Consider the following 26620-nt stretch of genomic DNA (forward strand, 5'->3'; position numbering starts at 1 on the left):
TTGATCTATTAAAAAAAAAAGCTAAAGATAAGATAAAAAGTTGTCAGGTGTGTTAATTTTAATACGCTCATTTAAACTTTATTTTAAAGACCCGTACAAAACCTACATTGCTCCATATTTCTTCTCTCCCCTCGATTTTCATTTTAACTAACAGTGATAGTGCGTCTTAGCCATATAATTTAATGTGAATGTTCATCAGTTGTCTGAGGAAGCCTGGGTTAGGGTAGATGCCTCTTCTTTCTTTCACCTTCTTGATTGCCTCTGTCAGCGTCATGTTTTGTTTTAGCATGAGATATGCCAAAACTAGTTGCAGACCGACTCACTCCAACTTGACAGTGAACCAGGATTTTGCCTTTGACTGAAAAATATAGGTAGCTGCTTATTTCTTCTAAGGCAGACTGGGTTAGGTTTTGTACACACAACCACTTACCTCCCTCTTCCAGTGCTGTATGTATAAACTCAACCCCATCGTTAAAGTGGGCACTTATGTCATACATGGGTGAATCATATGTGACTATGCCCATGTGCATGATGCCCATCCCATAATAAATCTCACCATCATGTCTGGAGCTTTGGGCGCAGTTCAGGACACGGGTGAGTTGCATACTTCTTAGCTCTGCTTAATTCACAGCTATATTTCATAGCTATAATTCATAGCCCCTAGCGAAGAGAAAATGCATCACACAGCATTATTATTGCATTATTCTTGAACGTGTGAATTATAAAATGTCACCAGAACAATTTTTTGCAGGTATTACATTTGATTTGTTGATAGATTGCTCTTGTTGATGGAACTAACAGTTTCATAAAACTGTTTATATTATTATCTTTGTGATTTTGAAGATTCTAATTTTAAAGTGATGGACACTCTAAAATGTTCTTTGGCCAGAAAGACAATTTTCTATCTAGAAATAACAATGACTAGGCCTATGTTAAATGCTCAAAAGACAGGGCGGGACACAACAGCTACTCTCCTTTTTTAAATAGCCAATAGTGTTTCGTTTATATTACAGCTCGGCCAGAGCCGTTGAACTCGGTAAAGTCACAGTTTCTTCCTAATCTCTAACCGTTTCACCTCCAAAGCTCCTTCATATCGCTTTAAAATGTAGCATTCTGGGCAGAATTCAGATGGGTCTGATACGTTTTGTCTTCTGTGCCGACTCACGCATATGATCTGCTTTGAGCTATCGTGTCTCTGGACCGGAGCAGACTGTGCGGGGCGGGCCGTGGCAGTTGGCATGACACTAACGTGAAATCATTAGACTTAATTCACCCCAATGGAAAGCATATTTGCATGGTCTGAATTGTTGTAGTGCACTATGAGCCATTTACTTTGTAGAAAATAGTAAATGTGTGAACAAGTTACCAATTTTAGCCGCAGCTTCAGCGTCTATTTGGGGCCAGGAGGAACGGGACTATAGGATATGGTAACGGCGGACCTGGGTCGTGGAGCATGGGTGGACCTGGGCTTTGGAACGTGGGTGGCGGCTGGCTGTGGAGCATGGGCGGCGCCAGCAGTGCAGTCAACCAAGGCGGAGCAGACAGTTCAGGGGACCAGGGCGGAGCAGGCAGTTCAGGGGGCGGAATGCGAACACCGGCTCAGGAACAGACACTGGCTCAGGAACAGACACCGGCTCAGGGGCGGCCATCTTGTCCGGAGACACCGGCTCGGGCATAAGCCCACACACACCACATGGCTGTGTCCATAATGGCCAGCAAAGCAGACATGACGTGAACAGTCTCTAACTGGGCAGCCATGACGTGAACAGTCTCTGGCTCGATAGGCATGACGTGAACAGTCTCTGACTCGGCAGACGTGATGTGAACAGTCTCAGCCTCGGCAGACGTGACATGGGCAGACGTGACGTGAACAGTCTCTGCTTCGGCAGACTGGGGATTTGAAAACGCTGAAAATCTCGGAATAGCAGCTGATCGGACAGATGTCATTTGTGGATCGGTCAGCTTGGACGCCAATCCTCTCCACTCAGTTAGTGAGTTTTCAATCGTTTTTATATATTTTTTTCTTGTCATTTTAAGTTTAAAATGGTCAAATGGTGAGCATGGGGTACTTGCAACTCCAACACTATCCCAAGAGGCTGGGCAACGGTGTGTTTTTTTTTACCCTTTCTCAACCGAGATAAGTGTCTACTCTGGATTAAGTAATACGGAAGACCACAACACCAACTAAACATGGATAAATTAAACAAGAATTAAACAAAAATGGCTACATCTGTTCTAAGTCAACAACATATTTGAACGGTATCTTTAACACCTCTAACGTAACGTTACCTTAACATTAGAAAATGTTAACATTAGCTTCTAGCTGCATTGTACATCATGTCACTTCATTAACGTATCTGTAAATAACCGAGATAACAAATGTTAGAAATGTTTTGCTGAATGATTCATGTAAATATTGCAGTGCATGAAAAGTGCTGATGGAGGGCAGGAAGTGATTTTCTATATTTAGGAAGCACTATAACAAACTCAAAATGCCTATGTTTTGCGTCGTTCATAGTTGCTCAAATCGATCAAACCATGAGGAGTTTTTATCGTGTGCCAAAAGTTGTTGTTCATAAGGGTGGAAGATACAAGAAATTGACAGAAAAACACCGGGAAAAATGCCCTGCAAACCTACGTCTGCGGTCGGGAGGAGCCGAATGGGAAAATGCCTGTGTGTGTGTGTGTGTGCAATGATCACTTCGTCAAATGTGAGTTAATACATTATTTATGTGGCTTATAATTACATTATTCAGGTGTTTAAATACACTTCTGTGGCTGTTTGTGTAACGTACCAGTTTCCGAACTTTGTAAAGTCAAAGTATGTCTGAGTTAGTTGCTGATATCTACAGCCTCGATGGCAGGCAAATCTCTCAATTCAGTTGAAAATCGGTCCTCTTCATAACGTAAGGATCACGTCCAATATATGTTTTGATTTTCTGTTTATATAATTCTCTTGTAATAGCGTCTAAAATAGTGCAGTACGGATTTTCCTCCATCTCGTCCATTGCGCTCTTCACTCCTTGCCCTCCATCTGCATTCCGCGCGTCAACACAATCACGTGACTGCAAACCATCTATTGTGCTGGCTGATGGTGCGGTCTGGCTGAATAGCCTCCACCCAAAAAAGTTTTAAGGGTGGATCGGATCCTCCTCAACTTCGCCCATGGTGAAGGAAGATCCACACAAGCGCAGAGCCAGATTGGTTCAGGGTCCAGCCAGTATTATCCTCCAGCATCATTAAGGCTTTGTTCCGGTAACACTTTAATAACTGCACGCTAATAATCATTAGTTAAGCACGAGTAAACCGTTAATTCATCATTCATAAAGCATTAATAGACATTAATAAGCAGTTTATAAATACAGCTATAAATGCTTTCATCTTGATTTAAAAGCATATCTACAATTTGTTTAATAATTGTATTTTCATACTTTATTAATGATCAATTTATCATTTCTAAATGAAGAATTGCATTTTTTATAAACCAGTTATTTAAGAGTTGTCAGTGGTTCATAAGATTACTTAGAGCGTGTAAGTAAATGACTAATAAACTATTTAAATGTACATTTATACGTCTTATTATTGAGACATTTAGTGATGGTTACTGAGTGTGTTAATAAATGCTTTATTAACACATATTTATGCTGTAATTCAGGGTTAATTTGGGTAGTTATAAAGCATTTAGTAGTGCTCAGTTAACTATATTTGTGAGCTCATCTAAAGTGAGGACTACTCATGCCTTAAATCATTTATAAAGGAGATTTAAAGGCTGTTAAATATTTCTATGTTCTGTATCACAGTGTTGTGTTGTTACATTTTACTGTTTAGAAGATTGATGCACCTTTAAATCTCCTTTATAAATGCTTTACAAGGCATGAATAGTCCTCACTTTAGATGAGCTCACAAAAAAACTGACCACTACTAAACGCTTTATAACTACCTGTATTTACTTACAGTTTCTAAGTGATTGAATGACTGACAACTCTTAAATAACTGCTTTGTAAATAATGCTATACTTCATTTAGAAATTATTATTTTCTTTATTATTATTTACTCTCTCAATACCTCCCTGAAACGAACCCTTATCTTCTGTAGCCCAATCATTATTTACCACCTTCTATAGCGATAGTTAATGGCTATATAACACACATATCCCCACGAGTATATGTTACACGAGGTCGAGCTCCTAAACAGCCTTGTCAAGGACCCTGGTGAGCTCCTCTTGGAGGTCTGTGGGGCCTTCTGTGTCAGGGTGGTCCTGCTCCAACGTTGCCCAGTTCTTTTCTGATGCCGAGATGGACATCGAATCTTCATCTCCGCAACGGAGGAAGGGGGATGAAAGGCCCCCTTCATTGGTTCATTGGTCTTAAAGAGGACTGGGTAATGGGGTGACATCGCCGGTTTGGAGAGTTTCATTCAGAAAGCTCTGCGTATCTCTCAACGTCTTTCGGTCCACCTATTGGATCAACCTGCTTCGCATCCTCCACCCATCTCTCCATCTATCGCCCTTCCAGCACCAGAACGCATGCATGTAGACACTTACCATCTGTCCAATGCTGAGCATCAAAGAAGACTACCACAGCACTTGTGTCTGTATTGTGGGGGAGAAGGTCATATCATAACCAAATGCCCGATACGACCACCACGCCCAGCTGTGAGTACCATCCAGTTTTTGCCCAAAGTTGCATCTCTGTCCTGTCCAAATTCTAACCTCAAAAGTTCAACTCCGTGTCTGCAGGGAACTTGAATCTCTCATCAACTTCTCTAAAGACTCAACCTCCAGAGGAAACGCTGCTCACAAGAATTAGCTATTCACACCATCCTCGGCAAGCCGCTGGGCTGTGACCCGGTACCAAGAATTGCAAGGCGGATGCCTTATCCCGTCTGTATCATCCTGAACCTGAATCCTGTCCTCCAGAACATGTTCTCCCTCCAGCCATGGAAGCCTGCCCAATCCAATGGTGCCTCTTTGATCAGATTCTCCAAGCCTCTGCAAGGAGGTCCTGAGGGATGGCTGTATGAACCATCTGCCTGCCGTCTGTCCCTCACACACCTCTCCGGGCTTTGAAGACCCAGGCAGCCAGCGAACCTTCTCACTCCTACAGGATCACTACTGGTGGGCCAACATGTGGCAGGATATCTCCCAATACGTCAGAAATGCTCAGCATGTGCCATCACCAACACGCCAAGGAAGCTACCTGAGGGAAAGTTGGTACCTCTGCCGATACCCAGATGTCCCTGGTCCCACCTTGGCATTGACTTCATGACAGACCTTCCTTCTCCAAGGCCTGTAAACTCCCTATCAAGGGCCTACCCACCGCATTCGAATCCGCAGAACTCCTGTTCCAACAACTATTCCGTCATTATGTTCTACCAGAAGATATTGTATCGGGTATTGGGTCCCCATTTCATCCCTCAGGCGTGGAAGGCCTTTTTCAAACTTCTCAGTGAATCTACCATCGGGTTACCATCCACAAACCAACGGCCAGACTGAGCGCAAGATCCAAGAGACCAACAAAGTAAGCTGACCAATGACCCAGCTGGAGCCGCTACCTCCCCTGGGCAGAGTATGCCCCGAATTACATACCATCCTTGACGCACGGCGGCGGGGTGGCTGCCTTGAGTACCTGATCGACTGGGAGGGATATGGTCCAGAAAAACGCTCATTGGTGTATCGAGATGACCCAGTTCCACAAAGATCACCCTGACCGCTCAGCCCCCTGAGATCGAGGCCGTCACAGAGTCCATCAGCTGTCAGGAGCCGGCCATGGAGGAGGGGGTACTGTCAAAGAGTCAGCCACACTGCCACAACCCCAATCATCACTCAAACCAGGACCCGCCCACTTGTTCACAATCACCAAAGTACTGACTCACTGCATTTGCATTCCCTCATTAACACACCCTTTATATGCCCCGTTCACCTTTCATTCCAATCACCTTTCAATTCAATCAACTTTCATTCCTTGTCTGGTCGCAGTGCAGTACACTGCTTTATGTCAGACTCTTTACCAATCTACTCACCCTAAGAGAGTCTCATCCTGTATCTAGTCTCCTGTCCGTCTTCCTTATCCAGATCGCCTGTCTTCATGTTAACTCATCACCTGCACAGAGAATCCACTTCAGTCAATGCCAGCTAAGTCACCATCATCATTGTACAAGTCACCATCCTCTCACCATCATCTGGTTCCCGTTGTTCCCCCATCACTCTGCTTTTAATAAACACTGTGTGCACCTAAACCTGTCTGTCTCCTCCTGTGTTTGTGACAGGTGCATTAAAAGTGACTGGACTTGATGGACCATCAGACAGGCACAACTGTGACAGGCTGCCGTTAGGATGGCAAATTTAACCATAAAGGATAGCCAGGTGGACAGGTCGAGTTGCTGGCACACAAACAATATACAGTAACTGTGTCCTGCTACAGAAGGATTTTACCCCAGCTCGGAAATGGCCAGCTGACAGTTTGAATTCCCCTGTACAAGTCAGCATCAGTAGCCATGAGTCGCATATGGAGTGACATCAACTCCCCTCTTCGATTGGTTGACTAGAGGAGGAGCTGTCAACCTAGAAGGACCATTGGTGACACTTAAACACGCCCTAATTTACATGAAACACTGCAATATTTGGAAGAGCAAGCACTGAATGTGGAAAGAAGAGCAAAGGGAAAGAAGAGTAAAGAGAAAAACAGCACAAGCACAAAAGAGCATAATATGAGCAGAAAATAGAAAGCACAAAGTAGTAAAAGCAGCAACTTTAAAGAAGAACACATAAACATAATTTTAAGATTTGTGCCATATAATTTGTAATGTGTATAAAGTTTTGGTTCATGTTTGTCATTTTTAAAATGCACTTTTCATTTTTTTTCCACGCTTTTAATTTTTAATCCTGACCATGTTGTTTACTATTCTGATTCTTTTTCATTATTTACATTTTTTCAGTTTGTGCAATATATATTTTTACATGTGCTTTTACATTTTTTTTGAGAATTCATCTAGAGATTAAATTTCACCCAGGTTAAATTCATGTCCAATTTTTTAACTAGGAAACTAATATCATCTAATAAGGGCTATTTACGATAATTCCTATAGCACGTAAAGGAACCATTAGTTGCCCACTGCTTTTGGTAATATTAGCCTCAAAGTTGTTCCGATTATTCACGAAATTCATTTAAAGTTATTCAAACTGTAAATTAATTTCTGCATAAAGCCGTCTTTTGAATTTTAGTGCAGGTAGTTATTTTAGGGACCTGGATATCTTTCAAATTGGATCTGCGCATTCATACCAGAACATACTCATGCAATGTAACAATATACTGTATATTCTCTATGATTTACAAACAAATTTCAATTGATTTAATCAACAGTACTTCTATTAAAACAATAAAACCTTTTAAGGTGATGATGAATTAATAAATTGTGGGCACATCACATAAGTTGGTTATCAAAATGGGCCACTTCAAGAAATATAAAGATTATAGTTTTTCAATTAAGAAATATAAAGTAAACTGACTTACATTGTTAAAATGTTCACCATTCAAAATGTCGTTATTGTTATTGATCAGTGATGTATACTGAACTGCTTTTGGTACAATTATTTGCATACTGAATTGGTCCTCCAGTTCTGTATTGAATCAGCATGTGGTAAAAAGGTGTGGTGGGAATATTTTGTTCAATTGAGCAACTAAAGTAAAGCTTTTTATAAATGTTAATAAATTAATATTATTTACAGTAAAGTTGTCATGAGCCAATGAAACAATATGACACAATATGAATGTCCTGATTTTTTTAATTTAATTTTAATTGTCCTGATTGAGAGACCCTACTGTTAATTGACCTTTATTCAGTCCTACAACATTATGGAGTAACAGCCCCTGCTTGTGTTCAAAAACATGCATTACATTGGGGATTTCAGCAGGCAGGTTTTTGGTCCTTATTTGGGAACTGAGTTTTCAATATATTCGTTATACAAATATACTCTTCTTTTTTTTTTTTCGTGTAAAGATTAATCTAATAACCAATTTCAGTTATATATGAGATCATTTACAGAGAGAGAGAACGGAAAACACATACAATAAAGATAAACATGGAATCCGAGACTTCATGCAGAGCTCAGTTGATTTGCAGTTTTTTTGTATTTGAGATACGTCTCTGCTGTGGTATGAAAAAGCACCTGCTGATATTATGGCACTGTTTTTCCTGGTTACAAAACAGACACAAGATCCTTGTGGTAGAAGGAAGACCTGTGGAGGTCCGTGATGTCAGTGACTTTGGTGCAAAGTATTACATGTAGTGAATTTAAAGGGAACTTTTATTCCATAGAGAAGTCCTGATGGTCTGTCCATAGTCCGTATCCCCACTCCAGTCATTCAAATAGAAACTTTATATTATTCCTTTATGTCTTTTTAAAAAAGGTCCCCTGTTTTAATGTAAACAGGCCTGTAGATCAGCCATGTCAATGGCTGCTGCCACCTGAACACTGACACAGATGTATCCATTGCATCAGTTACAAATCAATAGTCTCACAAAGAAAAAGAAACAAACAATATCCAAGAGTCCTCTGAACTGCAGGATGTAAGCAATAGCGTTAACACAATGGCGTGTACTAAAAGGTGAACTGAGATGCAGGCGCGTCGAACAGGTGCATTGAGATGCAGGTCCATTGAATGTTTTAGAAAGCCCATGAAATGGTTTGATGAATGCATTTTTATCAAGTAAAACAAATTCAAAGGGCTCTTCTTTTTACAAAATGGCCTAGTTTACATCACAGCCTTGAAAATCATGGTTGGTTTGCTACTCGATATTGCTTGTTAGAGGCAGGTGATACTGAAGGGTTGTCAACTTTTAACAGCACATTAGCATGTAGATGGTCTCAAAGCTAACTGACATATGTAAAACCCACCAAATGGCCATTTTAATTTAAAAGGCTGTTTAAACATGTAGATGTAGGCCTGGACAAATAACGGGGAACTATGCAGTGACGGCAGTGAAAACTGGTCTAAAATCCATCTAGGTTGTGGGTTTGTAACACTCAGTTTGGACAAGATAGACCAATGACTGTGTATGAAATCTAGCATGTGTAATCAGATAAGGTCACATTTTTAATTGCTCTGCAAAATTTTGCCAATGACATCAAACCATTTCAAATGGAATCCGCACAATTGGGAGTTTTCAAAAAGGTGGAATATTTCCTCCCGCAATATATTCCACACAAATTTACCAGGTTGACCTCTGTGTGAGTGGTATTTTGTGCATATATCACTTTTAACAATTGAAAATGGACCTTTTTTGCCGAAAAACACTTTTTCACAAAGAAGGTGACAATGAAACAAATTAAGAAACTAATACAAAAAAAAAAAAAAGAAAATGGGTGAAATTACATGGATTAAGAGCGAGTTACCAAAAACTGACTTTCCTTTATTTATTAATCAATTATATTACAATAAAATCATGAATGTATTGGTATAACAGCAGTGCGTGCTAAACAATATTTTAAGTACAAAATGAGCAATGGAGGCTTTTATTTTTTTAATGAAAAGTTGTGCTACCAAAAAGCTCTGGAAAAAATGTGGTTGAATTAGCCGTTTTATCCTTTCTATCTAAATCTTAAAAAAAAAAAAAAAATAAATCTTAAATCCGTGTTATGCAATGAGACTTGTTTAATTGAGCTTAATCTGACATGAGCAGATGTTAGACTGCTGGATGGCAGAAGGTTGGTTCGAGTATGGCACTGCAATGATTTGGACATTTTGCGCCTGTATTTCGATTAATACATTACCATCATTAGGATTCATGACCCAAAAACACCACAAATTTAATGCAACTAACTGGCAAACTCTGAAAATCATATTCTCTGATCATGAGAAAAGATCCTTAAAAAGAAAACGCAACAAAATAACATCCAGAACCATCATCAATCCACCCAGTTATTAAAAAGCCTTTCTCTCAAGGCGGTCTAAGATGGCCTGGATCCTCTTAACGGCCTCTTTGCGAGCCTGTCGAACGACTTCCTGCCCGTTGGTCTCTACCGAATCCAATTCCAGCAGCTCTTTTGTCAAAAGTTCCTCCAGGTACCGGTAGCTCTTTTCCGTCTTTTTCCCCACAAACTCGTCCACGTCCTCTTGGAGGAGCTGAACTCTGGCCATAATCAGTTGAACTCGAGCCAGGCCGGGATTATCACTGAACAGGGCTGGGGTGGCGTGGGAAGACGCTGGAGGTTGTTCATTCTGGGCTGGTTTGGTCTCAGGTACTCCACCTCCAGAGGGACCCTTGTTGTAGATCTGAGGTGGAGCGCTGAACTGGGCTGGTTTGGGGGGCGGTGGAGTTGGGTTTGGAGTGCTGGCACGTGGTTTGGAGCCTGGAGGCTGGTTTCGAGGGTGCATTTGAGGCTGGCTGTGATATGGTGGATCCTAAGAGACAGATATTCATTTAGATACAAATAAATTCTTAATATTACACAATATACCAATTCTAAAACCACTTTAGATGTGTGTGGTTTTGTATGTGTTAAGTCTGAAAATCACAAACCGTTGTTTTCTAACCGTGCGTACTCTGAATGCTCAACTCACACATGCACATTGATTCTTCTTTTTTACTCAGTTGGTCCACAAAGTGGCAACACTGGTCTGGGCTGTTGTTTTACAGTCGACAAACATCAAACAACTTAATGGACAACAACAATAGAGTCCATTTGTGTGAGGGGGTTAAGAAAAACCTGCAAATCCACTTTAAATAAGCAGAAAGGCGTTTTTATTACTTGTAACTTCTGGAGAGAAATAGCACATACCCTGGACAAGGATAAAAACCTGTACACATGTCTAAGACTGTCCACTTAAGTTAAGCATTCACTTCAAAACTGAAGTATACTTTGGGTTTTTGGTCAGGAAATTCAAGAGGTAGTCTTTTTTGAACAACTAAAAGTCTGAAATTAAGATTCCCATGATTTGTACACTTTCATTCCTTGCAGGAAAAGGGCAATTGCTTTTAAAAAGAGACAACGCAACAAACATAGTCCCCCACAACGAGTATTAAATATGCTGCCGTCTATGTTTGTGAGTTGAAAACAGGAAATCAAAGTGTTGTGATGTATAGTAACATATCCTGATAGTGGGAGAGTTGAGCGGTCTTATGTAATCAGCTTTGGGAGAGAAGAAGGGTTACGTGAGGTGAACCTAGCAGTCTCTTAAAGGAGCATTTCACCCATTGCAACATTAATCTTTATTGAAAGTGGATCATATATGTAGTCAAAATGTAAAAGAATTTTTTAATTTGGTGCCCTCTTGACCGAGAAAAGACAGAAAATAACCAAGGGGCGCCTATGTATTAATAGACTACAGGTCCCACAATGCACCGCATTCCACAGCTCCGCAAGCCACACCCACTAATCCGGAACAGAGCAAACAGAGAATTCAAAGGCTAACATTAACTCTCACCGGAGTTTGAAATTCATTTCACACAAAATGTCTAGTTGGCTGTGGCGAGCAGGACGATCGAGGGCGAGTGATGTAAGAGGACGGCGCTGCGCGCGAGGCCGGTGGCGTGAGTTATAACAGAGACTGATAATGAAAGACACCTGTGAGGTCTTGCGTCTCTCACAGAGAAGCGAAAGCATGGCAGATCGAGAGAGAAACAGGCCTGATTTTATGTTGTTTTTTGTTTTGTTGTGTGTAATTTTACAGCAGTCGTCAATGAGGGGCTGCTGGCTTATACTTTCGTTTTGTGTTTGTTCATTTTACTATTAAAATGTTTAAATGTTAGCCTGTTCCTGCCTCCTTCTTCCCACAACAACAAACCCCGTTCACGTCACATTGGCAAACTCATTAGTGAATTACTCCGCGTTTGTATTTCTTTCTATATGGTGAATTACTGCATGATACCTGGATGTTTAGTCAGGCGAAACTATCACAACACAAACGTCCGTATGCTCGTCTGATTCAGAGATTTCCTCCAGGAGAAATCGCCATCGTTGAAATTCTCTGTGTCCGTAGGCCGTAGCACGCAGCGAGAGCACGGGCACCAGCAAGCCGCCCAGCGCCAGAGTCAGTCCGGGATCCTCGACCGACAGCCAGGCGTCTCCTGTACCTCCATCAGTCTCAGCTGCTCTAAACTTTACTGCGACTCGTAAAGATATCCACGAACATCGGATTCGAGCAGCAGAATTTCAAAATCCTCTTCTTCCATATCATGTTTAGTTTCTTCCGTCATTGTCATAACTTACTCCACAACTTATCAACTTGTTATAACTTATTTCCACAGTGCTTGTTAGCTTAGCTTCCAAACAAGATGGCTGATATTGATTTCAGTTTCTGCAAGTGCAGTCCCACCCACTGATCTGTAATAGGTCTGTAGGGTGAGTGTGTCCAACACCCTGGAATAATAATGAGCTAATGTTTGTAGTTCTAAAGATTTTAATGAAATATGACTTCCTGCTTATCGTGACGCAAAATGACGATTTATACGTCACGATAAGCAGGAAGTAAAACACTTAAATCCTTATTTCTCCCATCTCAGGGGAAAATAAGGGAATAAACCATGACCATTCAAAAATATGACTGGGTTTCTAAAGATACAAAGCTTAATGCAAATGGGTGAAGTGACCCTTTAACTGTTAAATAAGCTTCCCACTTCGTGTTTGCCAAAGTGCCAGTCAGTACATTAATGGCGCTTTTCCACTGCATAGTACGGTACGGTTCGGCTCAGTACACTTCGACTCGGCGCGGAACAGTTCGGATCGCTTTTCGTTTCCACTGCAGTAGTACCCCTTCAAAGTGTGTGGGGCTGATCGTTATTTGCGCGCGCCTCTACTGCTATGACATCATCTTAAAAGTGCCACATTTTCAAACCCACAACACAGGAACAATGGAGACTATCGAGGGGATGGTGTTCCTGATTCTCGGTATGTGGTTGTTTTTAACTGCTAGACGGAAAATGTGTTTAAAATGAGGCTGATGGCAGCAAAACAAAAATACTGATAAAAAAAGTGTCTCGTGTCTCGTGTCGCAAATCCAATGACGCTAGTAGTGACGCTGGTAGTGACGATTCTGTCTGACCAATCAGTGATCTGCAGTGTTTCACGTCACATTTTAGTACCGGTACGGTACGCTTGGAACCTCAACAGACCAGGTACCATTTAAAGCGACCTGAAGCGAACCGTACTGTACCGTACCATGCAGTGGAAAAGCACCACAAGTGAGACGTACCGAACCGTACCGTACTATGCAGTGGAAAAGCGCCTTTACCTGCACTTTAGAAGTATATCCAGTCCCGGCGCCAGACACAAATTCACGTACGGGCATTCAATTTTTTCAGGGGGGCACAACTTAGGGGCTGTTTACACCTGGCCACTTCATGCGTTTTCTCAGATCGGATAGCTATCTGATTTATCAAAACGATTCCATTTACACCTGGTCACATAAATGTGTTTTAGCAAAACGGATATAAATCCGATCTTCAATTCCCGCGCTATATGCGGATTTAATGAAGTGCACGTCACTGAAAGCAACAGATATGAGGGTCAGAGCTGCATTTTATTAATCATCGGCTAATTTCAAAATCAGCAAAGACGGTGATAAGAGAGAGCGGCAACAGAACTGGTAAGATCATTTCGTTTCTTTACTTTTAATGAAGATGGTACTGTTAATCGTCTGCGACTTACTTTCACTTTGATTTGAGATAGAATGCGGCGCGTTGTCTTAATAGCCGCTCAGCTGCTCATCTGAGGTGATGCGCATCGCAGTGCCCGCCCATGGCACCGGGACTGAGTATATCTAGCAGGCTGAAGCAATAATTTGTCTAAAATATCATGCAAGTGTTTTTGTCCAACTAAAATCAGAGTAACAAATTTAGATGTGCTTTTAGCCTCGGCATGGCCTTGGTGTTGCGCTTGCTCTGAAAGACAGAGTTGACGCGCAATGTGTATTAATCATTCAATATTCAAATGCACATTGCACACTATCATGTACACTAGGAAATATAGATCACAGTAGCTCGACAACGCAAAAACTTGCTTTGGCTCAATTACTTGCATGTAATAGAACTTAATAGAACCCTCATTTATCAAAAGTGCGTACACCAAATTTCCAGTGTACACCCCAAACCAAAACCATGGTGACTTTGAGATTTATCAATATGGACGTTGGCGTACGGCACGCTCAAATCCTACACCAGCTCAGGAGGTGGTGTACGCACGTTTTGAGCATGGGTTTTAGTTAGTGTGGAAATGCGCAGAAAAATTCCTAACACTACAAAACGAACTGACAAACTAAAAGATATAATATGACCCAAAAAAAAAAAAGAAAACGGTGAAAAAAAAAACTTCAGTGTTTATTTTTGTGCAACGTGGACTTCAATGTTTAATTTGTGTGACTTTACCAACGCATTTGATTTGTAACCATATGTATTCCTTCAGTTGCGAGCCTGCTCTTTAACTGACGTCTCAGGGTTAGGCCCGGCAGGTGCACACGGACTGGGTTCGGTGATGAAAGTCCTGAAAGTCTGAAATAATTCAGACTGACAAAATAATAAAAAATACATTCTTCTTCTTTTAAATAATAATAACGACATTCTTCTTCTAAATAACAATAAGCGTCATTAATAATACAAATCATAATAATAATAAGAATATTATCTACAAATTGTGACAATAAGTAAAAAGAAATCACTAGTTAATATCACTAACAAGGCTCAAAATAGCCCCACACTAACACAGTAAGTGCACAGACAGTTTAATAAGAAGATACTTTATAAAGACAGTCCACTTCGTGTATACAGGCAGGAGCCATCTTTGGATATAGTCGAACCACCACATACTGTTCATACAGTTCAGAAGTTCGCAGAACTTCATACAGTTCAGCTCACTTGGCACGTCGTTCATGGTTCGACTTATCGAGACTGTTATCCAAAGATGGCTCCTGCCTGTATAGACCATTTCACAAGGTGTAAACAACACTGGTCCAGAAGCACTTCCTGTTTCAGTTTTTTAACACTACATAAAAGCTGGGATAAAATACAACCAACAGAACATGTAAAACTGAAACAAAAAGTTAAACACACATCTTTAACATGTTTTCTTTACATGTGAAATAAAGAAAACAGTTACAAACTGAAACAGGAAGTGCTTCTGGACCAGTGTTGTTTACATCTTGTGAAATGGTCTATACACGAAGTGGACTTTCTTTATAAAATATCTTTTTATTAAAGTCCCTGTAAAGTCAATTCTACAAAAAAGTTCTAAACACATTATAAATGTTACATATGTATTGCTAAAACATATTACAAAGTCTGTGAACTGTGAAGTACTGAAATGTGGAGTTAGACCGTTAAACAGTTTTTCACCATTGCAATTTTACGGATTAATTGGGCGGGGCTAAAACAGGGCTTCGTGATGCACTGGAACCCATGAGCTGCTGGACACCCCCCTATTTGATGACGCACAGAGTCTGATCTCCCTCTCTCCACACACTCCCCGAGCACATTCGCATTCACCGCTCAATCGCGAGTGACTGTCAGTACAATTGGTGGTGGCTGAGGAGATCCCCCCCTTCTATGTGAAGCGCTTTGAGTGTCCAGAAAAGCGCTATATAAAGGTAACGAATTAATTAGTTACTACAGCTGAGCCTACAGTTTTCTAGCTAGCTATGCCTTCGACACGGACATGCATGGGCTACTACCTGGATGCGATCATGTACAAAACAGATCGGTATCTTCATTTAAATTCCCTTATAAACGATCACATCAAGAAGAGGTTTTTAGAGAGCCTAACATTACTTTAATGAAGAGCTTAAGATCACCCCCAACACCCGCCTCTGTAGTGATCATTTTACACTGGATTGTTTTATAAACTTTCCTCAGACAACATGGATTCACTGATAATTCACTGATAATCCGCTGTTACTGGTGAACGGGGCCGAAACGATGATATCGCGCCTCAGTGTTCATCCTCCCGTCTCCAAAAGCTAATCCGCTAATATCACCGTTAACAGCTTTCCCGTGAGTGGGCGTGGTTTCAGCGCAGCCAGCGGACACGCCCCCAGCGTTTGAGAGCAGAGAATCTGCTCATTTTTTCATGATTTTGATAGCTTATTTTATGTACTTCCCAACTTTTTTTTATCATTCAAATTTGGCTGGGTGGCTAATTACACATTTTTCTGTGGTGTGACAAACTCAGAACACATACTTAATTTTGACTTTACAGGGACTTTAAACTGTCTGTACACTTACAAAGTTCTCAATGCTCCGTATTGCATGTAGGGACCCTCATTATGTTACTGTTAGTGTGGGCCTATTTTGAGCCTTGTTAGTGGTATTAACTAGTGATTTATTTTTACTTATTTTTTGCCCCCATATACTAGCATTATACACTAAACCGTTTTTAGAGATAAAACACTCGATTAGAGAAAATGCATTCAATTATCATTAAAACAAATCTCAGAGAACGGTCGACTATGTGCCAATGTGTTATTAGACCAAACGTTCATTTTGCGCCAGAATTCTCCTTAAAAGGAAAAAGCATCAAATATTATTACATTTGCTTTTGCTGTCCAAATTTGGAAACCTTATTCAGCGACAGAACATTTGTAATATAACTTTCATTCTACAACTGAAGTGAACATAAATACATGTTTGTAAAACATCACAAATACCTTGTGTTCATATGGAGGCGGTGCGGGTCCTTGCCATGGCGGGGGGTGAGGTGGTCGTACATGGTTGCCGTAGGGGCCATGGGGTGTCTGGGTATTGGATGGCCACTGCTGTTGGGGCGGTGTATGGCCATACCCTCCAGAGTGGGACCAGGCCTCATGCTGGGCTCTAGAGAGCATGGGCTGCTGGTTGGGGTAGGGGGCATTCGGAGGGCATCCTTCTCCATAGTGTGGGTAAGATCCTGCTGGGTAGCCAGGAGCCTAAGAGGAAAAAGAAGACCAGAAAGAACTATAAGAATGACAGATCATTTTTCAGGTGGTGCAATCAAAACCGAGAGATTTTCTAAAGAGGTCCATAAGTCTCTTAAAATATCAGATAAAATGAGATGGTTAGTTCATTTTGTAAAATTGGTGTGACTCCCAAAAACGTAATGACATTTATGAATTAATTCACGATTTTGCTAAAAATATTTAACTAAAAATTATATTAAAAAACAATTTGAAAGTAATGATCAAAATGTGTACACCCATGTTATTTTAGTATTATGGTATTTACTATTATAATATTTAGTAATATTTTGAATTTAGCTTTTTTAATTTTATTTTAAGTTTAAGTAACATGTTTTTTAATATTTCTATTTATCTTTCATTTATTTTTATTTCAGAATTTCAGTTAGTAACCAAGGCAACATTTCTCATTTTTATTTACATTAAGTTTTTCTTTTAATGTAATAATAATAATAATGCCAAATAATTGCAAAAATACATTTTTAATAGTTTTAGTTAACAATAACATAGCTGGTACGGGCAATATGTAAAACATCGTATCAATAATCACCTTTACGAAAATACTGCGATATCCGATTATTGGTTCTACCCAAGCGGAGACAACACTACCAATATACACCATAAACACACACCGTGTTCAGTTTGACTGAATTTTATGTAATGACAGCTTGTGATTCTCTTAATTTATTTTAATTATTGAAACGTTAAAGGTTTGTTTTTTTCTTTTATTAGTTAGTGCTTAAATTAAGAGAAAACATTAGCTTTGCTGTTATGTTGGTGTTGCTAATAATTTCCAACTCTGTTCTTATCGAATTTGTGTTTGAAATGAATTTTGTTTTGTGAAAAGAACTGTTAAAGAAAATGTCTTGAATAAAATGGGCTTATTTTGTTCACAAGGTCTGATGTTTCTCTTACTTTTTGGCATTATCGCCTGAGTCGACATTTCGAAGCGGCTGCTCGGAGCTGTGGCCGTAAGGTCTCCGGTGCCTGTCGAGGCAGCAATCCCCGAACCCGGTGGTGGACACCGGAAGTAAAGGATGCCGTCAAGCTGAAGAAGGAGTGTCCTATCGGGCCTGGTTGGCTCGTGGGCCTAAGGAAGGCAGCTGACAGGTACCGGCAGGCCAAGCGGACTGCGGCCCGGGTGGTCGTGGAGGCAAAAACTCGGGCCTGGGAGGAGTTCGGTGAGGCCATGGAGAAGGGGGGTTAGGGTGGGGGGTGGATGAGATCCGCCCTGAATACCTCAAGTCTCTGGATGTTGTGGGGCTGTCTTGGTTGACACGCCTCTGCAGCATCGCGTGACGGTCGGGGACAGTGCCTCTGGGATGGCAGACCGGGGTGGTGGTTCCTCTTTTTAAGAAGGGGGACCGGAGGGTGTGTTCCAACTATAGGGGATCACACTTCTCAGCCTCCCTGGGAAAGTCTATTCCAGGACACTGGAGAGGAGAATACGGCCAATAGTGGAACCTTGGATTCAGGAGAAACAGTGTGGTTTTCGTCCGGGCCGTGGAACACTGGACCAGCTCTATAGTCTCTACAGGGTGCTGGAGGGTTCATGGGAGTTTGCCCAACCAGTCCACATGTGTTTTGTGGATTTGGAGAGGGCATTCGACTGTGTCCCCTGAGGCGGCCTGTGGAGGGTGCTCCGGTAATATGGGGTCCGGGGTCCTTTACTAAGGGCTGTCTGGTCCCTGTATGACTGAAGCAGGAGCTTGGTTCGATTTGCCGGTAGTAAGTCAGACTTCTTCCAGGTGCATGTTGGACTCTGGCAGGGCTACCCTTTGTCGCCAGTTCTGTTCATAATTTTTATGGACAGAATTTCTAGGTGCAGCCAGGGGCCGGAGGGTGTCAGGTTTGGGGACCACACGATTTCGTCTCTGCTCTTTGCGGATGTTGTTGTCGTGTTGGCCCCTTCACACCTTGACCTTCAGCATGCACTGGGATGGTTTGCATCCGAGTGTGAAGCGGCTGGGATAAAGATCAGCACCTCCAAATCCGAGGCCATGGTCCTCAGTCGGAAAAAGGTGGCTTGCTCACTTCAGGTTGGTGGAGAAATCCTTCCTCAAATGGAGGAGTTTAAGTATCTTGGGGTTTTGTTCACGAGTGAGGGAAGGATGGAACGGGAGATTGACAGACTGATCGGTGCAGCTTCTGCAGCAATGCGGTTGATGTACCGGTCTGTTGTGGTAAAGAAGGAGCTGAGCCGTAAGGCAAAGCTCTCGATTTACCGGTCAATCTACGCTCCTACTCTCACCAATGGTCATGAGCTTTGGGTCATGACCCTAAGGACAAGATCCCGGACACAGGCGGCCGAAATGAGCTTTCTCCACAGGGTGGCTGGCGGATCCCTTAGAGATAGGGTGAGAAGCTTGGTCACTCGGGAGGAGCTCAGAGTAGAGCCGCTGCTCCTCCACATCGAGAGGGGTCAGCTGAGGTGGCTCGGCCATCTGCTCCGGATGCCTTCTGGACGCCTCCCCGGGGAGTTGTTCCGGGCATGTCCCACTGGGCGGAGGCCCCGGGAATACCTAGGACACGCTGGAGAGACTATGTCTCCCGGCTGGCCTGAGAATGCCTCGGTGTCCCCCTAGAAGAGCTGGAGGAAGTGTCTAGGGAGAGGGAAGTCTGGGCATCTCTGCTTAGACTGCTGCCGCCGCGACCCGGCCCCGGATGAGCGGAAGAAGATGGATAGATGGATGGATGGATAGACATTTTGTTCTGAGAAGTTTAATTTCCTTAATTTATAAAGATGACCTTAAACTTTATGCTATTCTGCATTTGGTATTTGTCATGCATGTCTAAAATCAGGGATTAAAAACAAATTGAGCAAGAAGTTATTTTTCTTTTTGTCTTTGAGTTCCGAGTTCTCCTTAGGCCAGTTATTTTTTTAGTCATTTTTTTCTTTTTTTCAAGGCATTTAAACATGTCATTACAGATGTCATTTAAAAATGTTATTTGTGTATTTTAAATGCTAAGAACTTTGCACACGTGTTCCCTTTACTAGATTTTTCTTTATCATGGAAACTATTATTGGCAATCGATTCAGAAAAGTGCTTGGTGTAAAATTAAAAACTTGTGTTCATATATTATGTTTATATTTAAATTAATTTACCCCTTGGCAGTGAGGTACAGGGTAAGGGGGAGGAGCCGAGCCCCTCGCATTTTGTTCAGGGCAGGTCTGGCTGTGATACTGAGGTGGTCTTGAAGGAACCTGGTCACTGCAGTAGAATGGATTGGAAGGATGTAGCATACTCGCGGAGTATTGCCCTGGATTGTACACCCCGTTGGGATAAGCTGACATTGCCTGAAAAGGGCACAGCAGAGTGAAGTGGGATAAGTCTGCTGTGTATTCGACTGACATAGGGTGTTGCATAAGAATGAAGTGGTATTACCTGGTGATTATATGATGCCTGTCCATTGACCTCTGTTCCAGGGGGGTACGAGTTGTTGTAAGGTCCGGCTGTGTGTGACTGTGGGTACCAATAATTTGAGTAGCCAGGATACTGAGATTCCTAAAATAAAAATGAGTACATGCAGATACAGTTATAGATGTGGTCAGACAAAATATTTATGTGCCCCTATTATGCTATTTTAAAAGGTTCCTCATTTTGTTTTGGAGGAACAATTGGTTTATATATCCTACAATAGGTTTACATGCATCTAACATCAAAGAACACAAGTTTAACAAGTTAAAGTTATTAACTAACAAGTTAATTAAGTTTTTGTCACCATTTTTGAGCAAGTTTATAATTTGGCCATATCCACAACAAGCTTACATTATATCTTGAGGTTTTAAAAAAATACACATAACAAAAGCATTTAAACTCAAGTAGAGCAAAAAAATAATATGCTAATAAAGAGCTTGGGATTTATCATTGATTCACTGCACTTATGGCCAGCAAAGTAACATGCAGCAAAATTTGAAAAGTATTTTTATTTTTCGAATAATTATATACGTCAAACAGATCGTGCCAAAATCGGGATGATATTGTGTTGTCTGAACCCAGCATTAGTGTGTGAATAGTTGTACACTTTAGTTTACAGGTCAAAGTTGTTTGCGGGCAATCAATGAAGACCATAAATTGGTATTATGAAAATTTGTTACAAACCTATGTACTTTAGGGGGGGTTGACTGCGATTTCACTTTTTTCATTTTAAATAGTGTGTAATGTTGCTGTTGGTGCAAAGTTGCAGCGCTGAAATTTCAGTGTAAGCAGAGATATCGTCTTTTAAAAATCAGGAAGTATAATTGCCTACAAAAACGACTCGAATGGGACTACAGCTGGGTTTTAGACGTCACTAACCCACACATTTGCATCAACACCTCCCTCAGAATATGCAGAAAAGGGCATGCGCATATTTCTGAGGCACATCGACTCGTCGAGTGTGTTGTTCACGCAGCCGTCGGGTCTTCTGAGTTCGGGCTTCCCATGGACGCTATACTTCCTCAATAATGGATACAATTTATGTTTGATTATGTTCCTGAAAATGACGATCGTAATCTAGCTCTCTGTGCTGCGCATTTTACGGAAGACTTCCAGAATCTCCACGAATTCAATGCCGGATTCAACAAGAAACTTTTACTAAAACATGAAGCAGTTCCGACTTTAAAACAAGGAGCAGCAGTGTTGGGTCACCACAATCTGTAAGTAGGCTAAGACTTTATCATTTTAAATGTATTTCCACAAGTAGCCTTGTGTTTTATTTTTTTCAAATGCCAGCACTGGCTGTATAGCCACTACTAGTTAGCCTTTGCTATTTTGTGTCTACGACAAACGCGTGCAAACATTATGGACCTGAATTTTCTATAAGTACTAATGTTTTAAACGTATTTTTCATATGCTTTATGACGTTATTTTCAATTTGATCAAGAACGTAAACATGCCAACGCTGTTTGAGTATAACATCAGTAGCCAGTCAGTTGCTATTGTTGCCAGTCAGATGCTATTGTAAAATAAACATGTATAAAGTTAAAAAATGTAGCAAATTATCATTCAGAAACGTTTAGTAAGAGTTCACATACTGTAGTATGTGGTGAGGTTCTGCTTGACTCTCTTCATCGCGGCTTTCTCGGTCTGATTATGCCTGAAACTGATACTGCAGTTCGACACATATTTACATCTGGACCGGAGCTCATGACATGCACGTTTCGCCCGTAAAGTTAATGGGCATTAACCTTCCGTCGAATGTCGAATCAAAGTTGAATGAACGAGTACTTGTGTCCTTTTGATTTCTTACAGGTTAGGCTGTTGTTGGCCGGAACACGCTAGCATTCTGCAATTGTGTGACGTCATCACATTTTTGAACAGATTTTTAGAACAGATAAGTGAACTTAAAAATGCAATTTTCAGCTGAGTGTATTTTCTTAGCCCTTGCTTTTGAACGCAACTTTCAAATTACTTGACAAAAAATTACATCCTGAGAAAAGTGGATTTCTGGAGGTGAAACTCCATTGACTCCCATTCATTCTGCACTCGACCGCAAGCGCCCCCCGCATGGACAGAGACGCGTTACTGCAGCCAGTCCAGAACCCGGAAGTAACCAGCCAGCGCCAATTCTCTTCAATAAGACATTCTCTGGTTCAGGGGACAGAGGAGAGCGCGGCTGACAATAAAGGTGAAGTTTATGAAAAATAAGACTTTTAAAAAAAGAAAAACCACGTATCCATGTTATATTGCACCCAATAAATACAATCATGCAAAGAAAAAAAGAAGTCAACCCCCCCCCCCCCCCTTAAAACTTTAATTATAGCACACTTTTTTTATGAATAGAGGTCATGACAGTGGACAGCTGCATTTTCTTGCATTTGCATGGGTTTTGATGGCATAGTAGCACATCAATCTCTACAGCGGACCCTGGTGCATCATCCAATACCTTGCCACTGTGGCGAGCAGCACGAGGCCGAGGGCAGTGAGAGAGCGGTGCGAGGCCGGTGGCATGATTGCTGATGAGCGACACGGCCTCGCGCCACTCTCTCACGGCCCCCGGTCTCGTCCTGCTCGCCACAGCTACCAAGTGGCAAGCCGTTGTGTGTTGACAATTTTCCCTCCGAACCAAGATGGCCAAATGCCAAGTTGATCTGGAATATCCACACATGCCTTATAGGAGACTCTTGCAGGTAAAACATTTTTTTCTAGCATCAAGCAATATCAAATCACAGTTACATTTTTCCAAGTATTGATTTTAGATTGGGAGAAAATTATGATTAATCATCTGTCCGCTATAGTGGACCTCATGCACCATGGCTATATTGAAAATACTTAATCTGCAGTTGCTTAGTGACTGTAAATAAATTTATTTGTGTTATTAGAACGTAATTTGCATTAACATCAAAAACATAATGTGATTACAAAACATATGTGACTTGTAATGCATTACTTTACTCATTAAATCCAAAAAGTAATCTGATTACGTAATGCACATTATTTTTAATGCATTACTTTACTAGTAACATCAAAAGGTAATCAGATTACGCAATGCACATTACTTTTAATGCATTACTTTACTAGTAACATCAAAAAATAATTTATTACGTAATGCACATTGTACTCATTACATCAAAAAAGTAATCTGATTACGCAATGAATGCACATTACTTTAAATGCATTACTTTACTAGTAACATCAAAACGTAATCTGATTACGTAATGCATGTTGCATGTAATGCATTACTTTACTCGTAACATAAAAAAATGTGATTACATGATACACGTTACTAATAACGAATTACTTGTAACATCAAAAGGGTAATCTGATTGTGATATCCATATTAATTGTAAGGCGTTACCCCCAACACTGCTCATTTCAGATGAGATTGAAAACACCTGATCGCTAGGTTTTCTCGTAGGTGAGCTATGTTAGAAATGTGTCCATCTTGAACATAAACAGAATTATCAGCTAATAAGGGAAAATTGATATACTCTGGAGGGAGCATCTGAGTTGGGTATCCACAGTTTTACCTTGACAGTAGAGATCTCTGATGGAACCACATCCTCATATTCTGATATCAAAGATGCCGTAGTTCAACTCGCATGAAGTTCAATTGCCTTTGCAATATTTTGCATTTATATTTTTTGTATAAGTTTTATAGTGTTCACTTGATTTTATATTTATTGTATTGATTGGTTTGTTAAATACACACAATATTGCTGTGTTATTACTCTATTATTTTTAATACAGAATCTCTTCAAATTAAACCATAAGCTTAATGCGTCCACTCAAGTGGACTTGACCTACATGCCCTAAGAACAATTAAACACATAAAAATCCTGACTGAGGTTATCAAAATTCATGCATGAAAGGGTTAAAACTTGGTTGGCACATGCTTGATTAAAAAAAAAAATGTTAACCACCAACGTAATTGGTTATAGGGAGAGAGTAATCGGTCTCGTGACTCCCGTCAAATTAAAATGCGCATTGAAAAATAATTACCACAACACAGTAGATTGTGCTAACTGCGATTAATCATGGCTGCTGAGGAGGCATCAATTCAATACAGATATCAGCATTTATCATAAATCATTTTAAAAGTTTGTGATAGCCTATCAGTTCAGATACAGATTCATATGAAAAAATATTCTTCTTATTATTATACAGGCCAATTAATAGATATTTAGATACCAAATGGATGTTCTAATGACCATCCTATTATATAAAAAATAATTATGTATTCTAGGCATTGTTTCTATGGATTTTAGGGTTACCCTGACTCCAAAAAAACAGCAAACCCCTGGTCATCACTGATGTTATTGGGCTGCTGCCCAAAATATTATATTTGCCTATTTTAGTGCATTGGGTGAGGTTAACTGTTTGATAATATTAATAATTCACATTTCTTTATCATAAAATGCTAAAACTGATGCTGTTCTGGAGAGAAATTGCCTATCTCTCTCTCTTCTCATCTCTGGTGTGTGATGCTGAACTCTCACATGAGCGTTTTTGTATTCTCTGCACTGTTCTGAACGTTGGTATTTTAAGAGGAACAATAGCTTGCTCTGAGTTCATCTGTGTTCACAACTGATTTTAAAGGGTTAGTTCACCTAAAAATTAAAATTAAGTCATTAAATATTCTCAAATACCCAGCTCTCAAATTTAAATCAAAAGTACCTTCATTTGTGTTCTGAAGATGAACGAAGCTCTTACGGGGTTGGTACAGCATGGGGGTGAGTAATTAATGACGTAATTTTCATTTTTGGGTCAACTAACTCTTTAAATCTAATCTTTTTATGCATTATGATTCAAAATGGTGATGAGTGTACTGAAAATAACTTTTTAATCTTTTCATCTCTGTAATGGTTTTCCGTATCGTTTGGGGAAAAGATACATTTTATCAGAGATAAGTGATGTATTTGGAAAAGTTGTCAGTAATAAAAGTTGTCAAATTAAAGCAGTTCAAGGCTATAGATATTCTTACTGACAAACAGCAAAGGATAATGTGAATTACAGTATCAGTGTTTTCTACATTTTTAAATTGCAGTGAACAGGGTTTATTATTCACAATCACTACTGAGTACTTTTACAAGCTACTCTTTTACGCTTATTCAAGAACTTTTAACTTTACTGAGACTACATTTTTTACTTAAGTAATGTTACTTGAAAATACTTTTTCAGTACTCTTTCCATCCCTGAGTAACTAGCAACAGCAGACACCAGAAAAAAAGGACAACAAATAGCTAACATTTAACACGTGTGATGAATCATGCAGTCAGCACAGTGAGATTTTCTGATGGAAAATACATTAAATCTACCCTGTACTGTAACGTTAGTTTAAATTCATTCATTCGAAGTAGATGCCGGGGTCAATCTTTTTTGACACGTCACTGATATAGAAACACACATTTTGTCCGAACCAGTTGAGTAAGCAGAAGTTATCAAGGGAATAAACCAGAGTTACTGAGAACACAGTCCAGCTTTATAAACACTGCCTTTTGAATGTATTTAAACCCTTATTTAAAGAGGGATTACACAAGCCGTGAATGAAATCCATGTTGCAAAGCGTTTCTATAGCAGTCATACTTATTTGCGCTAGTAAACAATAATATCCAGTGTCCATTCAATACAGAGCATGCAAGACAGAAAGCATGTGGTTTTGCTTGATGATTTAACGTTACTAACAAACCCAGCGGGCCGTACTGTTGATCAGCGGCGTATAGCTCGTTGCTTTGCAGTGTGAGCGATAGAGAAATCGTTAGAAATGCTACAACGGCTTCAATGTTATTTCTCCTCGCGACCTCTAACGTTACCAGAATCAGATGACAAAAGACTCACCATTCCGTTGTTCCAGTTATTGTTGTCCGAGTTGTAGCTGGAAGGCCAAGATGACTTGGGATCAGACTGCATCTGCTGGTGCATGATCCACGCAGCCTCACCTCCGACTCTGTCGCTGCCAACTGAATCGAAAGCCATTCGTGACTAAACCACGAACTCTTTTTTGTCTTAAGTTCACTTCTGTTTATCACAGCTTGGTTGGAATAAAACAGGTCTTTTCAAAGCTGGCCTTTAATTATCTGCCACCACGGTTCACAAAATGCTGTAACTAGAGAGTGCGTCAATTGGATATATTTCCCATTTTGTTTGGTACATTCACTGCTGAGGCACGGCGCTGTCATTCAGTTCAACTCGCTAGCAGACGCACTTTGAGTGACAACTCAACTGGCCAATAGGAGACGAGTACAATGGTGACGACGCACCCATGTGACAGAGTTAAAA

General features: G+C 40.6%; 1 protein-coding gene and 1 pseudogene across 1 annotated transcript; both read right to left on the reverse strand.

The window, feature by feature from the left end:
* Nucleotides 1-166: 166 nt before the first annotated feature.
* Nucleotides 167-605, reverse strand: LOC148973673 (dual specificity protein phosphatase 26-like; annotated as a pseudogene).
* Nucleotides 606-9775: 9170 nt separating this feature from the next.
* Nucleotides 9776-26525, reverse strand: bag4 (BAG cochaperone 4). The gene is made up of 5 exons (XM_039665490.2): nucleotides 26180-26525; nucleotides 20306-20425; nucleotides 20026-20217; nucleotides 16635-16892; nucleotides 9776-10403 (listed from the first exon to the last, which is right to left on the reverse strand). Exons 1-5 carry the CDS (start codon nucleotides 26315-26317, stop codon nucleotides 9924-9926), a joined length of 1188 nt encoding a protein of 395 aa, XP_039521424.2. The 5' UTR covers nucleotides 26318-26525; the 3' UTR covers nucleotides 9776-9923.
* Nucleotides 26526-26620: the final 95 nt, after the last annotated feature.

This window comes from Pimephales promelas, chromosome 14, assembly GCF_988280905.1.
Source record: "Pimephales promelas chromosome 14, fPimPro1.hap1.1, whole genome shotgun sequence".
NCBI lineage: Eukaryota > Metazoa > Chordata > Actinopteri > Cypriniformes > Leuciscidae > Pimephales > Pimephales promelas.